Source organism: Polistes canadensis, unplaced genomic scaffold, assembly GCF_001313835.1.
Source record: "Polistes canadensis isolate GaletaPanama2010 unplaced genomic scaffold, ASM131383v1 scaffold_175, whole genome shotgun sequence".
In the NCBI taxonomy this organism is placed as follows: domain Eukaryota; kingdom Metazoa; phylum Arthropoda; class Insecta; order Hymenoptera; family Vespidae; genus Polistes; species Polistes canadensis.
The window spans coordinates 121,843-137,630 of record NW_014569722.1 but is presented as its reverse complement, the minus strand read 5'-3'; the positions used below and the strand labels follow the sequence as shown (position 1 = coordinate 137,630).

The 15,788-nt window shown below is 30.6% G+C and overlaps 1 protein-coding gene across 2 annotated transcripts; it reads left to right on the top strand.

Annotated features, from left to right (window-relative positions):
* Positions 1-224: 224 nt before the first annotated feature.
* Positions 225-8,237, top strand: LOC106789295 (phosphatidylinositide phosphatase SAC2). 2 transcript variants are annotated; one of them, XM_014753387.1, is made up of 13 exons: positions 225-654; positions 1,131-1,507; positions 1,604-1,867; positions 1,950-2,104; positions 2,178-2,350; positions 2,480-2,672; positions 2,750-3,077; positions 3,174-3,244; positions 3,488-3,712; positions 4,082-4,303; positions 4,391-4,704; positions 4,790-4,999; positions 5,068-8,237. In XM_014753387.1, the coding sequence occupies exons 1-13, from the start codon at positions 558-560 to the stop codon at positions 6,054-6,056; spliced, it is 3,618 nt and encodes a 1,205-aa protein (XP_014608873.1). In that variant the 5' UTR covers positions 225-557; the 3' UTR covers positions 6,057-8,237. The 2 variants fall into 2 exon arrangements, with proteins under 2 accessions (XP_014608873.1, XP_014608874.1); XM_014753388.1 differs by lacking the exon at positions 3,488-3,712 and having other exon boundaries at positions 226-654.
* The last annotated feature ends 7,551 nt before the right edge of the window (positions 8,238-15,788 follow it).

Here is a 15,788-nt window from a genome sequence, read left to right as displayed (position 1 = left end):
AGTAAAACAGCTTCTGTGGAAAAGTGTTAAAAAATTGCTTTAAATCCGTATAAAAGAAAGAATATAATAATATAATAATTAATATATATATCATTTAAAAACAAATAAAATTGTATATATATATAATAAAGTATATACATAAATTATACACTTATCTAGAATCTTAGAAGTAAAAACAATTATAGTAAGCGTATATGTATATCGTAATTTAGTCGATTCTATAAATGACACGCGTATAAGCAAATGTTCGACAAATCTACGTTTCTATTGGTCAGTTGGAATTCTATCAATAAATTAACTAGTACGATGTAAGATCTGGAAGCGCGACTAGTATTCGATCTGTTATGAATAGAAGAAAAAAAAACTTGAATTGTCATAGAGAGAGAGAGAGAGAGTTTCGTTAAAACATGAAAATTGCGAAAGTAACATTGATGGTTAACTGATGTGGGATGAGTTAAAAAGATGGCGAGCTGTCATCAGTAGGCATATTTTTTGTCTAACAGAAGGAACGTCACAAATGCTTCGTAAAAAGTATCAGTCGTTTAAAAGACTGAAAAATGGAACTCTTTCGCACTGACACACATTTTATTTTCGTTAAGGAAAGGCACAGTTTGTGGTGCGACAAAATTACGGGCCAATTTTCTGCTAAATCTGGTAAATATTAAATAAAATATGTATACTTTTATTCCTGTCAAAATTCACACCTTTACCCCACCTAATTTTATTCTAACGAATATTAAAAATCAAATGTCCGCGTAGTAAAATAGTCAAGTATATTAATATTAAATATTCGTATTGTTTGGATAATCTTAAATTTAAAAAATCTAAGCTTATACGTTGACAATACAACGAGTCGCAAAATTTGACGTTTCTTTGTTTCTTTGTGTACACTTTAATCGATCAAAGTCATTTTTATACTTTACATGAATTATTTATGATATAAATAATATTATAATGAACGTAATCTTATAACATTTGCAATTAAGTTATTGCTATGTTAAATAATGTAAATATATTATTAAATATAAATTAATATAATGTACAAAAAATAAATTAACCCTAACTTTAGAATTAATAATTTGATCGATATAAATAATTGTATAATTATGTATATCTTATTTTATATACAGATTGGGAATGGGCATCTCCAAAAGATTTAGAATGTCTTGGAATGTTTTATGGAATAGTAGGAAAAATAGAGCAGCCATCAGTATTAGAACCACGCTTGATGCTTATAAAAGAAGTTTCAGAAGCCGGAGAATTATATGGAGGTCATATAGTACACAGAATTAAATCAATCGCTTTCTTGCATATTGGGACAGATAACACGGAGATAGGATTACTTCCATGTAAGAAACATCAACATTTACCAAAGAAAAAGGGAGTTAGCGGGTTATTTGATGTGCCACAGAAAGCTGCATTCGCTAAAACATGGGGCACTATTAAAAGTGCCACAAATACTATTAAAAATACTACTCAGCAAGCTGCCGCTCTTGCAACATCGCAGGTATAAACATAGCTGTAATAATAGAGAGAACGATTAAATAATTCTAATATATTGCATATCACATGCAATTTCTAAATTTCTTCTTTCCGTTACCAGGTCAAGTCTACGGTGAACAAACGAAGCGGAGTTAAAGATAAAGAAAAATTTGAAAAAAGAATCTTAGAAGAATTAAATAAAATATTTACAGAGACCGATTCTTTTTTTTATTGTGAAACTGGAGATATTACTAATAGTCTTCAACGATTATGCGTAGCTGAAGCAGAAGAAACTAAAAACAATCAATGTAGACCTTTGTGGCAACGAGTAGATGATAGATTTTTTTGGAATAAACATATGTTACAAGATATAATTAATTTAAAAGTTAATACAATCAACATTTTTTCATATTTTAATATAAGATGTTCTAAGTTAACTATTACTGGAAATAATATTATATTTTTAGACAGACAAAGCAGACTGCTGGATATTACCAGTTATTCAAGGATATATTCAAATAGAAAAATGTAAAGTTGAAGTAGGCTTCTATGATCAACCGCAGCATGAAATATTTAATTTAGCTATTATATCAAGGAGGAGTAGATTCCGTGCTGGCACTAGGTAATTTTTTATCATTATTATTCTGACTTTTTATCATAATAAAATTAAGAATCTAATATTGATTATAATAAAGGTATAAGAGACGTGGTGTTGACGAGGAAGGTAAATGTGCCAATTACGTTGAAACCGAGCAATTGGTTTGGTACCACGATCATCAGGTATCATTTGTACAAGTTCGAGGTAGTGTACCAGTTTATTGGTCTCAACCTGGATATAAATATAAACCACCACCACGAATAGATAAAGGTAAAGTGTGTATATTTTAAAAGTTAAGAACCGTAAAATACTTTACGAAATTATTTAGAAATTTAATAAATTTGTATATATATATATGATCATGTAATATAAAATAATAATCTTGTAATAATACTTTAGATGAAGCAGAAACACAAGTTACATTTGAAAAACATTTTGGTGAAGAACTTGATTTATATGGTCCAATATGTATTGTTAATTTAGTTGAACAAACTGGTAAAGAGAAGATTATTTGGGAGGCTTATAGCAATCATGTTCTTAAGTACAATCATCCTGATATTACGTATACAAGTTTTGATTTTCACGAATATTGGTAAGTTTAAATATTCCTAAATTCTTAAACGTGTTATATTAATTATTATATTTACATAATTTTTATTTAATACACAGCCGTGGTATGCATTTTGAAAATGTTTCTATCCTGATTAATGCACTTGATACAGTATTAACAAATATGAGTTATTGTTGGCGTGATAAAGAAGGTACAATATGCATGCAGAAAGGAATATTTCGTGTAAACTGCATCGATTGTTTAGATAGAACTAATGTCGTGCAAACAGCTATTGGCAAAGCTGTAATGGAAATGCAATTTTCAAAACTTGGCTTGATACCACCTGATGGAACTTTACCTACAAACATTAGACAAACATTCCAATTACTTTGGGCAAATAATGGTGACATTATTAGTAAACAGTATGCTGGGACAAATGCTTTAAAGGTTTCTAATTCATTCTATTAATTTACTATTGTCCACTAGAAAATGAAATTAGAATTTGCATTAATTATGTATATACTACTTAATTATATTTTTCAGGGAGATTATACGAGAACGGGAGAAAGAAAATTCACTGGATTAATGAAAGATGGCATGAATTCTGCTAATAGGTAAAGCTATGAACTTTTCATATATTTAAAACCATTCATTTTCATTTCTTTTTTTTTATCCTATCAGCTGCCGTTTCAAAATTATATCATAAATTATCTTTTGTATCCAAATTTTCAGTTTATTAGATATTATGGATTGGTGATAAGATATTTTTACCACATCAAGTACCACAGTCAAGATTGAGTTAGACATTTATAATTTCGTGCTTTGTAGATCCCTGACATCCTTTAATTTTCCAATAGATATTTTCAACAACACTTTATGGACGACTTACGCCAGGCAGCGATAGACACTTTGCTAGGAAATATAATCAACGTTGATCAACTGAATTACGATTGGTCACATTATTTAGACATCCTTGATAACTGCTGCCTTGAACTTATTCCTACGAAACCACCAAATATAGAGCTTCAACTTGCTACACATCCTGAATTTCTTTATGCCACTGCTATGTATAATTTAGCAAGGTTCGTTTTCTGTCGAAACGAAAAGTTTGTGAAAAATGTGTTTAAGAAATAATTTCATTACACTACAATTTATATTTTACATTTAATTGAATTTTATGAATAATTGTAGTTATGCTAAACATAGTTTCATCGTGGATAATGGATCTTAAACCGCATGAAAATTAGTGATTAATCTTGCATTTATAGCAAATATTAGATTTGGCAGTTATTATTAATAAATGACATATCTATCTTTAACATAAAAAAAACCTTGAAACATTTGAAATCTTTCTATTCCTATGGCAATAATTTTTATCATAAATTACGTTTGAAAGTATTATTGTAACGATTATAATTTTTTTTTTTTTTTAAATTATATTATGATTTCAGATATTATCTTAATCGCTTCAAAGATGTCTATAGGCAAGCTACAATTGATATGATGTTAGGAAATGCAATAAGCGAAGAAGTATTTCAAGAACGTACAGAAGAAGAAGATAATGCTGCTACAGCAGTTCATGTTAAATTATTAATTGAGGATTGTAAAAAATTATTGATACCTGATCCTGAAGTTATTCTTGGGAGTTGGGGACTTATTGACGCTGATCCTATGTATATATCAAATTTTTTGTTTTTTTCACAAAATTATTTATATATTTCTTTTATTAACATTATATTTGCTTTATCGATTATTTTTAGAACTGGGGATCCTACTGAAACCGAAATGGATACTATTCTTATATTAACTCGAGATAGTTATTATGTAGCAGATTATGACGACCAAATTGATAAAGTTACAAACTACCAAAGAGTTCCACTTTCTGATGTAATCCTTATTGAATTTGGCCAACCAGAAAGTACAGTTTCTATTTTTAAAAATAAACATTATCATTGTATTAGAATTAGCTATAAGATGGGTACGGAGTATGGTTACTTTCATATGTTCCGCAGTACAAACTTAAGATTTTTTAACAACATGGCTGTTGTAATAAAAACTGTTGAAGAAAGCATAGGTAAAATACTTCATATTTTAATATATTTTTTAATAACAAAATAATATAATAATTTATTGAAAATAAACAAATATTGCTATTATAGAATCCTTAAAAGCAATTTGTGAAGCTATGTCAGTAGCTATGCAAATAGCTGGCTTACCAGAAATACCCATTGCGATGAATGTAACATTGGATAAACGAAAGAGCAAATTAGTTAATGTTAAAGGTTCTACAGGACTATTAGATATTTCCTCTTTTCCTGAATTGACCAGAAATGTATCTGAAACACAACTATTAGCTCTCAAAAGTGCAGGTTTGTTTCTATTATTAATACAAATAATTATCTAATCAAATAAATTCATCAATTATTATATTTTGCAGGTACAAAAGCACTGAGTAATATGTCGGAACAATTCAGTAAACTTAATAAATTAGGCCATAGCTTTAGCACAAAGAAACCAATCGATTTAGCCAAAAGTATAAGATCAAGAAAATCAATAACATCTTTAAAACCAACTTTTACTGTTGGTAATAGAGACATTTCTGGAAATGTTAACAAGAAACGTGGCGATACTAGTAGCAGTAGCGATGAAGATGAAAATATTCAAATGACTCGTATTCGTACTGAACAAACAAAGAACTATTCTCATGACAAAAAATTAATGGAAGCTTATAGTCCGTCAATTGGAATCATAATGGGCGTTAAAGATACTGATATAGTAAATGATAGTGATTCTGATAATTATTTAGTTCAGGCAAATATAGATGAGGATAATATATTATCTTCTGATATTAAAAAATCTGATTTTTATCTAATGCCACAAAGTGAATCTGGTAGTTCTTTTAGTGCTTCACCACAAAAAACTACAGCAACGACACCAGAAATAACTATTCAAAATGTAGCGGATATTTTAACCGAAGAGAAAGACAGATTAATGCATCCGACCTCATTAAGCCTTTCAAAAAATATAAGTCAATCAACAGGAAAAGTAGACAGCAAAGCACATTCAAGTAACTTAAAGAATAATACTTTGTTAATAATTCATAAGTTACAAGATAAACAGAGATCAACATCTGAACAAGATCTAACATTAAATATTACTTCCTCGCAAAGCGAATCGGCCCTGAAATCGATAAAAAGTAGCATTACAGATGTCACAAGTCCAGTTGCAGCTACTGCCAAAGATATCTTATCACCTTTTTCGAAATTTGCTAAAGGTGTACAAACACTTGGAGCTAATTTAGACCCGAGGAAATTAAAATCAGGACAAGTAGGATTAGCGAGAAATTTATCGGATCATCATCTTGAAGAGCGTCAAAAACTTCAAGAAAAATGGGGTTCTTGCAAATCTACGCTGATCGCTTTATAAATTGTTACAGCATAACTGTGAGTACATTACATTCAGCAATATGATAATGATGATTGTGTAAATATAGTAATTGGAAAAGAAATCCAAATGGAATACCAATTAAAAAATTCTATTATTTTATTTTACCATCATGTTGCTAAAGCAATTATTAAGAAAACAGTTTAAAAAGAAAAAAGTATATTTTTTACTTTTATGAAAAATTGCCCTACCAAAATTATGTGGTCAATATTTTATACATGACAAAAATATTTGAGTTTATCATATTATAGAAATCGTTATTACTTCTCCAAAAAATAATTATGAGATTTTTATGTTTTATTAGCTCGAGTTTTATGCGAAATTGAATACTCAAATGTGTAATGCTTTTGGCATATTTATACAGAATTTATACTCAAGATAAAAATTTACTGATATGAGATTACTATTAATACTGTGTTCAATCTTGCAACGTTTAATTAGACTGTGAGACAAAAATATGTATTATCTGAATAGGTACACAGTAGAATTTTAATTATTCGGTGATTATTTTAGAAATTATTTTAATACTTAGTGTCAGTAATGAAAATTTCAAGTATCATTATATTTATAATTAATGATAAATTATATTTAACAAAATTTTCCATCGAGACATTTAGTTACATTGTCTTATTGTTAGATAATATTCTTATTTGGACTAAATACGAATAGTCGAAATTCTACTGTATTTGAAAAGTGAGATTTTTAAATAAGATTTTCTTTTTCTAATTCAGCTTCTTGCTGCATAATGAAATTTTTCCACAAATTAAAGCACTGTTGCCTTTCTCGTTGATATTAATAGTTGTATTTATTGGTAAAATGTTTTATTAATAAACGTTTGTAAGTGCACATTAGGGGAAAAAAGTTTTTTTATACAGCAAGTTGGACAAAGAAGCTTTTTAGTCAATTATGTAAATATAGACAAAAATGATATAAATGTAGTATAGTAAAATTGCGAAATATTAATACAAAATATGACACACAGTAGTATTAATTTTAATGATATTAGTAATAATAATATTTAATATATATAATTGATGAAGCAGCGCATAGCGTTATATGTGAGTTATTTAAATCACCGAAATATTTATTAATCATTTTGAATATTGATATATTCGTGACTAATTAAATATTATTTTGAAAAAATTATATGAATCTGTATTAAGTTTTATTTTCGGTATATTCGAAGTAACTCAATTATAAAGTACAGCAATATAAAGATCTAATTAAATTGACATAGGTAAATAGTGTGATTAAATATAAACACAAATGATTTAAAAAGATGCATAAAAGATGCATATGCTTTTCAATGTAATTGAAAATGAATATATTTTCCTCCCATAGAAACTATAGTATTGATTTAGTATTGCTGCTGTATTGCAGACAACATGACTTACAACAAAAAACTCGATAATCTATAAATACATTATATAATAAAGACAAGCATTGATCATAGTAAAATAGAGCAAATACTACTTATCGTTAGTATTTTATTTAAAGAGAAAATTATATCGTTATAAGTTTGTAATCATTATAATCAGTATAATTTAACGCGATTAATTATGTTATTTGTAAATATTATAGAGGGATTATTAAATAGTTCTTATAAATTGTTCACGAAAGAAATATTTAAAAAATATATATAAATATACGTTGCCCTTATAAACCACACTTGTTTAAGTCACGAACAATAGCCTGTGATACATTTTTGCAGATTAAATATAGTTTGTAAAGAAAATTGTAAATCTTGTAGATCACATAGAGGATTTTTTAGAATAGAGTATTGTGACAACTGTTTTTTAAATACCTTAGCGTATACAAAAAAATTATAATTGTATAAATAAAATACCAGAACCTTGATCCATTCCAAATACAATTTACCTTTATTGGCTAAACTTACGAATTGTATCTCTTCGATTATCAAATATGGTAATCCAATCAGCTTTATATATGTGGATGCAATGTAAAATCCAGTTCAAATTCAATCGTAATGTGTGTTATAAATATAGTAGCCAATAGAGGCTTTGCCTTATATATATAAATATATATTCAAGAAACATGTTCTCGAAAGATCACAACAATAAAAATAAAACACGTATATGCCAAATAATGCAAAGTGACACTTGTAGATGATGGAACAATAAAAAGCATCGTCAATATATCCTATCTATTCATTATATAATTCTCTCCTTACGATGTTAAATAATATAGAAGATGTTTAATTATCAAGCTGACACAATAAAGCAAGACCTCTTTTAATCCAATGACTGACAGCCTTATTGGTGTCGAGAAGTATAGATAATACATAATTAGTAGAATGACCTGTGGTTTTTAGCACTCCAAACCGAGCAGACGTTATGTATAAGGGACATTCGTATCGTCCTCTAATAATTATATTAATCATTTCAGATGGTTTGAACCATATTATTGGCATAGATTCCCAAAGTATTTTTGGAAAACTTTCAGCAAGTAACATATTTTTCATATCCCACCTTGCACCAGCTAAATACATACCGTAAACATATACTCCGTCTATTGGAGATTCATCTAATTTGTATGATGGTATTACCTAAAAAATAAATATTATATAATAAATTTAATAACATTATGACAAATTTAAAAACGAAAACATTACTTGAAAATCAAAATTGATTTTATCAATCGGTATTTTATATTTCCTCGCGAAATTTTGTGCCGCAGCCGTTAAGAATGCATGAACGAATGAAAATCCGGATATCCAGAAAGTCTTTGGTTTTCCTTCTATTAACCATGTTTTAAAAAAATCTAAACGTTTTAAAAAATCGTCGATAAAACTGGACAATGGTTTTAATGTTGGATAAGCACTTGCTCTAATCCAGGAAGGTGGAACTTTATCATTAATTATATGTGCGCCTAAAATCTATAAAAACGAAAAATATTTTTAATATGTCACCGTTGGATAATTAAATAATAGGAAGAAACTTCTATGGAATGATAATATACCTCCAAAGCTGCGGTCATCACTATAAGACCTTTTATAGCTCTTTCTAACATTACCAATGAATTTCTCATTTCAGCTAAAAGTATATTGTATCTTTCCATTTCTTGTATTAATACGGTGTTCATAGATTCCATATACATCGTTGGATATAATTTTTGAGCTTCTTCTATGTCAAACAGATCTGGTAATTTACTATAAATATTTTCTTTCATAAGCAACAATAATTCATCCTGTTTCATAATGTCACCAACAGTGACGGTTCCTTGAATTAACATCATAGAATCGAAAAAATTTTTGGAACTTTCAAGATCGCGAGTTATTCCTGCATTCATGTGCAATCCGAACACTTCCGGCGGTGTAATAACAGGAATTCCTTCTATTTGTTCAATATAATCTTTATATTCGTGTCTAAAACAATTGTTTATACATACAAATAGTATTTAAACATCACGGGGTACTGTTATCTTATACATTTAATTACTTTTTAGGTAACATGTATTCTGGACCAATATCAGCGAATGAATAATTGATATTTGTGATTACATCAGGATTGTAAAAGTCATCTAAAATAGTATTTAAACATCTACGATCTCTCTCATCTGTAACTCTTCCGCCGTAGTTGCATTCACCCGTAAGATAAATGATTGCTTTAAATGGAACCTGTTCGTAATCGTCGATATAAAATTGAAGCTGCTGCACCGATATTTGTAGATCAGAATCATCGAAGCCTGTAAATAAAATCACGATTAAACTTTTTCGATATCAATAATAAAATATTTTCAATGTGTACCGTATTTAATATTCCATCCTTGAGGTCCATAATTTCTACGTTCTTGAATGAGTGCATGAAAGAAGCATAAAGCGTATAACAATTTTGAGTAATTTCTTTTCTTTTGAGGTGACGTATAGAAAAAATCTGGTTCTTTGGCAGCTTCGGATAAATAACATCTAAAAATTAGAAATAAATAAATGATTAACTTGATTTTTTTGTTCATTTTTAGAGATCATAACTAACTTCATAATATTTTGTTGAAGACCAGTCGGTGGTTCATTCGTCATTTTTAAACCATTTTGTAAAACTGTTATGGGAAACTTATCGGAAGGATAACTTGTCAACCAAAGACGAAATTTAGTATGAGTATTTGTCAGATTGAAACTCTCACAAATTTTGTCAAGCATAGGCATCCAAGATACAGCTAAGTGACAGTTTTGTAAGCAGACCCATAAACCTTCGCGTTGAGCTTCGGTAATTAATTTTTGTGCTATTGGACCCTGTCCTTGACCCAATGAGATAGTAGAAAATTTCGATAGATAATCCATACTATCAGCAAAATTGGTCAAGGCTCCCATCGGATCGGAACCAGGTGATAGAATAAAAATTAGTGGAACTGTATAAGTTGAATCCATATAAGATTTGGAAATATCAAATGGTGGTGGAGTTACAAATTTAATTCCCAATCCATCCTTAACGAATTCCCGTATCTGATGAGAAAGAATTTTAATTATCATTAATATGCATGATATTATTGTTAAAAAAGAGCAATCATTTTAAATATAAATATAAATATATAAATACTGCAATAATAATTTTATCAGGTCTGATCATTCTCATAACAATCAATTTTTGAAAATAAGTCAATGCGTTTTCCCATGGTTCTGGTAAAGATTCTCTTTCAGGATTTAATAAATCGTAATATATTTTCCATTCGGTTAAATTCTTGATAAAACTTTGTGAAAAATCTCCGAAACTTGGCAAAGTATCTATTCTATCGATTTCAGCCCAAGATTTATCTGGAAGCCAATCTGGTGCTGGATTCTGTGTTACTTTCTTCAATGCCATACCACCAGATAAGAAAAATAGAAACTCATCTTTATCTATTTGATTACTTGCTAGTAGAATCGTTGAATACAATACAAACGAATATAATATCTGACAAAAATAATCGAACGTAATTATGATATACGTGTTTATGTATTTTAAAAAGAATACAACTACATTTATATTAACCTTATCCTTCTCGAATAATGATCTACAAACATTTTGATATAAATGATAGGTGAATGTATTTTTTAAAAATCCAAGTCTACGTTCTAAGATTTTACTTTTGTTTGCCAAATCGATAGAGACAACGTAAAGATTGATAAACCATTGCAATGAAAACTCGTACATAGGATCTATGTTTGGTAAATCTGTAATGGTATAATAAAGAGCTGAGCTATATTTCGCGATAGGTTGATAACTTTGACGAAAAACTTCGATAGTTTTTTCCGTCTTTTTCGCGGCATCCTGTTTCTTAAGTATATCAATCGAAAGAATTTTAGACGAGTCCAAAATTTCGATCGCTTCTTCGTCTTCCAAAATACCACCGCCAGCTACCGATAATGTTTTAAGAATATTATCCTCGACCTGTTTCAAAGCTCTCTTATTCGCGGCACTTTCGATTATCAAGTATTCTCGTTTTTCTTGCAAATCCGGTCTCTCTTTCGCTACAACAATTTCTAATAATTGATCTTCCAATCCCTCGATCGTCAAAGCAAAATTAATCAAAGTGATTTTATTAAAAACGTCTGGAAGATAATGCGGATTTCGTAATTTCGTAGTGATGTATAATCTAAAACGTAAATCATATTCAATGGCAGTTTCTCCTAAAGTAATATGCCATATTCCTGCGATGTTATAAATGTTTTTCATAAGAATCGGATCAAGAGGTGCTGGGAGATCTTCTAAAATATTTTCTATTAAAACTGGCTTTCCTAAAAAGACATAATACTATTTTTAAAATATATCGATATAAATGAAAACAATTTAAACAGAAAAACTCTACCATATTCAATAGCTTGCTCAATGATATTCATATAATTTTTATCCGTTACTTTGATGATCTCCAATTCGCTCTGTTTTTCCATATGACGAATCCACTTGTTTGCTTGACTCTGTGGATCTATGAATAAACTCCATCTTTTAGAATTATCCATGATGATCGCATTTTCTATAGAAAATGGATCTCGCGGTAAACCGAATATATTCCACGAATTAATTTTTATCTCGGTTCCTAATATTTCCACGAAATTGTATCCAAGCGAGCAGGGTATGTTCAAGTTTTGTACAAATATTTTCCACTTATCTATATTCTCCGTTCGATAACTAGCCGTGAACGGGCCGAGATAAGCGATAACTCCGCAGGAAATTAAAATATCTCCTGGAAGAGTGTCGTAAGATGTTTTCAAATTAGCAGCTGCAGCTAACCAACGATCTTTTTCCCCTCCTAAACCATCGATCAGTTTTTCGGCACGGACGAGTTTGTTTCTACAATTGGTAACCTGACGGATGAAATAATCATCGTGAATTATCGTATTAATAATGTTAACGTTAATTAATTACTTCGTTTTCCAATTCAAGCTTCTTTGTGAGCGTAGTTTGCAATCTTTCGTTTAGATAAGCAAGTTTTTCGGTCAAATCTGCAAGCATTTGACGTCTTTCGTTCAAGAACGCCATGGTCTTTTCGTATTCTGTTTGTGCAGCTGCCAATTTGGCTTTTTTCGGTGCAACTTCTTTGATTACTTCGTCATACAATACCATCGCACGAACCCATTTGCAAAGACCCTCAGCAGCCGATGATGCTCTGGCTACAATTCTTGGCTCGAAATTTTTATCCGTCATGTATGTCTTCTTAATTTCCTGTATTAACACAAAAACTGTAGTTTCAATTTTCAACTTTTTTTTTATACTATGTCTTGATATCTTACATCCATTATATGAGTTGAAATATTGTCTTTGTCATATTGACGTAAAGTATCGAGAAACCTCATATCACCTAAGAAACGTTTACTTGGTATCCAATAATCTAAAATCCTACGGCCGGTAATTGGATCATCGATTTTAACTGGAGGTATTCCCATCATAACGCACACTGCAGCCATTACTAATTTCACTCCTTCTGGAGGACTTTTCATCGTCTTTACAACCGAGATATCAGCAGGTTTAAGAGTATTTAATGCAGCTGCATTTCATAGAACATATATATCATCATTAGTCAGTGCAAATGATTGTTATAATGAACGATGATGATGATTAAACTATGAAATGAAAATATTATAACCTATTGCTTCGTCCAAAGCAGGAAGGGCTTGAGCCAAATCAGCCTCACATTCCAACTTTAAGTTTTCTGCAATTTTGGCTTGAACATTGGCTGCATCTTCGTCTCTCTTGACCAAAATTGTTGCTTTCTCAACACTCACATTCTCCGTTTCTATTTGCTTCATAGTTTCTGTGGTTTCTTTTGCGGATAATTCGAGTTGCGGTCTTAATTCCGAAAGAACCACTCTCATACGTTGAATCTGTTCGGCAGCAAATTCTAACTTGTTCAAACCATTGAGATATCGATCCCTGAATATTGTAAAAAAAAAAGTAATAACAAATTGATGAAATTATATAGAAAAATCATGTAATATATCGACGATACCTTGCCAAGGTAAGTTCTTCTTGTTTCTCGCCAATTAATTCGACGTAAGTACGCATAAGATCAAGAAAACTTGCTGTAGTAATGTAAGTTATTCTACCAGATAATTTATAGAAATGATCACTGATATCCTTAGCACAATTATGAAAATATTTACAAGCAATAACGGCGTTAATTTTAACGTCCTCGTTGACGTTGATATTTGCTACATTGTGAAGTGCTATTTGTTCGAGTGCATCCTCGGGCCATACTTCGAACCAATCGATGTTACAACAATTTACTAGACTCGGATAAAGTCTTAATCTTATTCTGAAAGTATCACCGATTGGACTGAAGCATAACATTATGTGTAGCATCTCTTTGCAACGATTAATAAAAAATGCTAATACAGAGAGCACAGATATGTCCAAATTACGATTACCACCTTGAGCATCCAATCGGCACATCTCTATGATCTCTTGTCTTTCTTCAATTGTGAAAAGATTAGGTACTTCTCCGATATTAAGAAGACTATCTATATCAGCGAGAAAAGCTTCTTCCTTGATCTGTCCTTCAGTAAATAGAAAGACAAAATTTTTACCAATTCCGCCGGAATTCTTCAAAACTTTTTTAATGTCTTCCCTCCATTCATTCAGGCCATACGCACTACCAATTTCTGGTTGAAAAAGTCCATGTCCAGCCATGTTAGATGCTAATTTTGTTAAAGATTGTCGTCCGGAACCACTGACACCAATCATTAATAAACTACTATTAGAAATGGCAAGTACGCGACAAATTCTTGCCAAGTGTTCCAAAGCATAACGGAACATCACTATGTCGATTTTTTTCCTATGAGTATTGTTGTATTCTTCGAGATAAGCTAAAGCTACTTCTCTATATTCTGTTATTGAAAGTATCTCCTCGTAAAGACGTTCATCCGCTGATACTTCCATATTCATAAAATTACCGTAGATCAAACTTCGAAAACTCTCTTCCGTTAACTTGTCCTGAAATTTTGGCAAATGATCGAATATCGTATCGAATGATTCTTTTAATACACTTTGTGTGGTATCTTTGATTTTGTGGAATAACCAACTATGATCCGTTGCGTCTATCAAACGATCACCAAATACTCTTAAGATTTCGTGTGCCCATAATTTGGTTAAATCATTTTTCGTCTCGGCACTTTCTTTTTTTATCAAAGTGAAACCTAATATTACTCGAGTGAAGTCACGAAGGTTAAACGAATAATGTGGTTTAGTCGGAGTTGGTCTGAATTCCTTGCTAACTGCTTTGTATATCACCATAGTGGCATTCACGATTTCGTTTATTATCGGAATAACTGATGTCGTGAAGCCGTTTCGTTTGAGTCCGATTAAGGCTATATTCGTGAAAATTCTGGTAACACTTTCCGTCGAGAATTCGCTAATGGAATACAGATTGAAATGACGGAGAAATCTTTGATAAATTTCTTGTCTACTACCACCGGGCGGTGCCATAGCACAAAAAAACATCGTATCGAGAATCCAAATTTTTTCTGGCTTTTTTAGATCGTACCAGCTACCATGATCGAAGAATTGACGAAGCAATTCTATTGCTGATTGAGAACCGAAAGTTTCTTTAGCTGGCATGTTAACTTCGTCGATGAATACTATACACTGTGTACCTGGTAATGGACCGAATTGGTTTCTCTGTCTTTTATATAACTTAGTTAATACCAATTCTTGAGTAGTCCAAGCTGTTGTGTTCGGTGTAAAGATGATAAAATTAGGTAAATATTTCGATTCTTCCAATTTGTTCATCAGCAAGTCCTTAACGTAGAAACTTTTACCAGTACCAGTATCTCCCTGTATTAAAAATTGTTTGCGATGTTTGATATGCATCAAGAATAATAACTGATACTTAACCGTATCTATGGTGGGTATCATAATGTTGCTAATACTTTGAGTATCATCGTATCGTTCCGATTTACATAAATCGGCAAGACGTCTCCATGCTCCTTTACCTTTAAATGTGTAAAAATGATCATGAATAAGTTCGTCTACTGGTATTGAAATTAATGATTCCTCGATACTCTCGGGCATGGGATAGTCTTCGTTTTCACCTTTCCAAAATGTTAAATAAAACGCATTGAATTTGCATCGAGAATCAAAATCCAAAGTACCACCGGCTCCCCAAACCAAACCTAATAACATAGCAGCTTGTAGCCATGGTACGATATATGTAATATAAGTTTTTGGATTATCTGCCACTGCAGTTTCTATGAACATCTCTATGAGATTCAAGGTAGATACAACC

What these genes read in the sequence shown, in the direction of transcription:
- LOC106789295 (XM_014753387.1), top strand. Translation starts at nt 558, where the DNA reads ATGGAACTCTTTCGCACTGACACACATTTTATTTTCGTTAAGGAAAGG. An exon ending in CCGCTCTTGCAACATCGCAG is followed by an intron (nt 1,508 to 1,603) that starts GTATAAACATAG and finishes TTCCGTTACCAG; the next exon opens with GTCAAGTCTACGGTGAACAA. An exon ending in AACTGTTGAAGAAAGCATAG is followed by an intron (nt 4,705 to 4,789) that starts GTAAAATACTTC and finishes TTGCTATTATAG; the next exon opens with AATCCTTAAAAGCAATTTGT.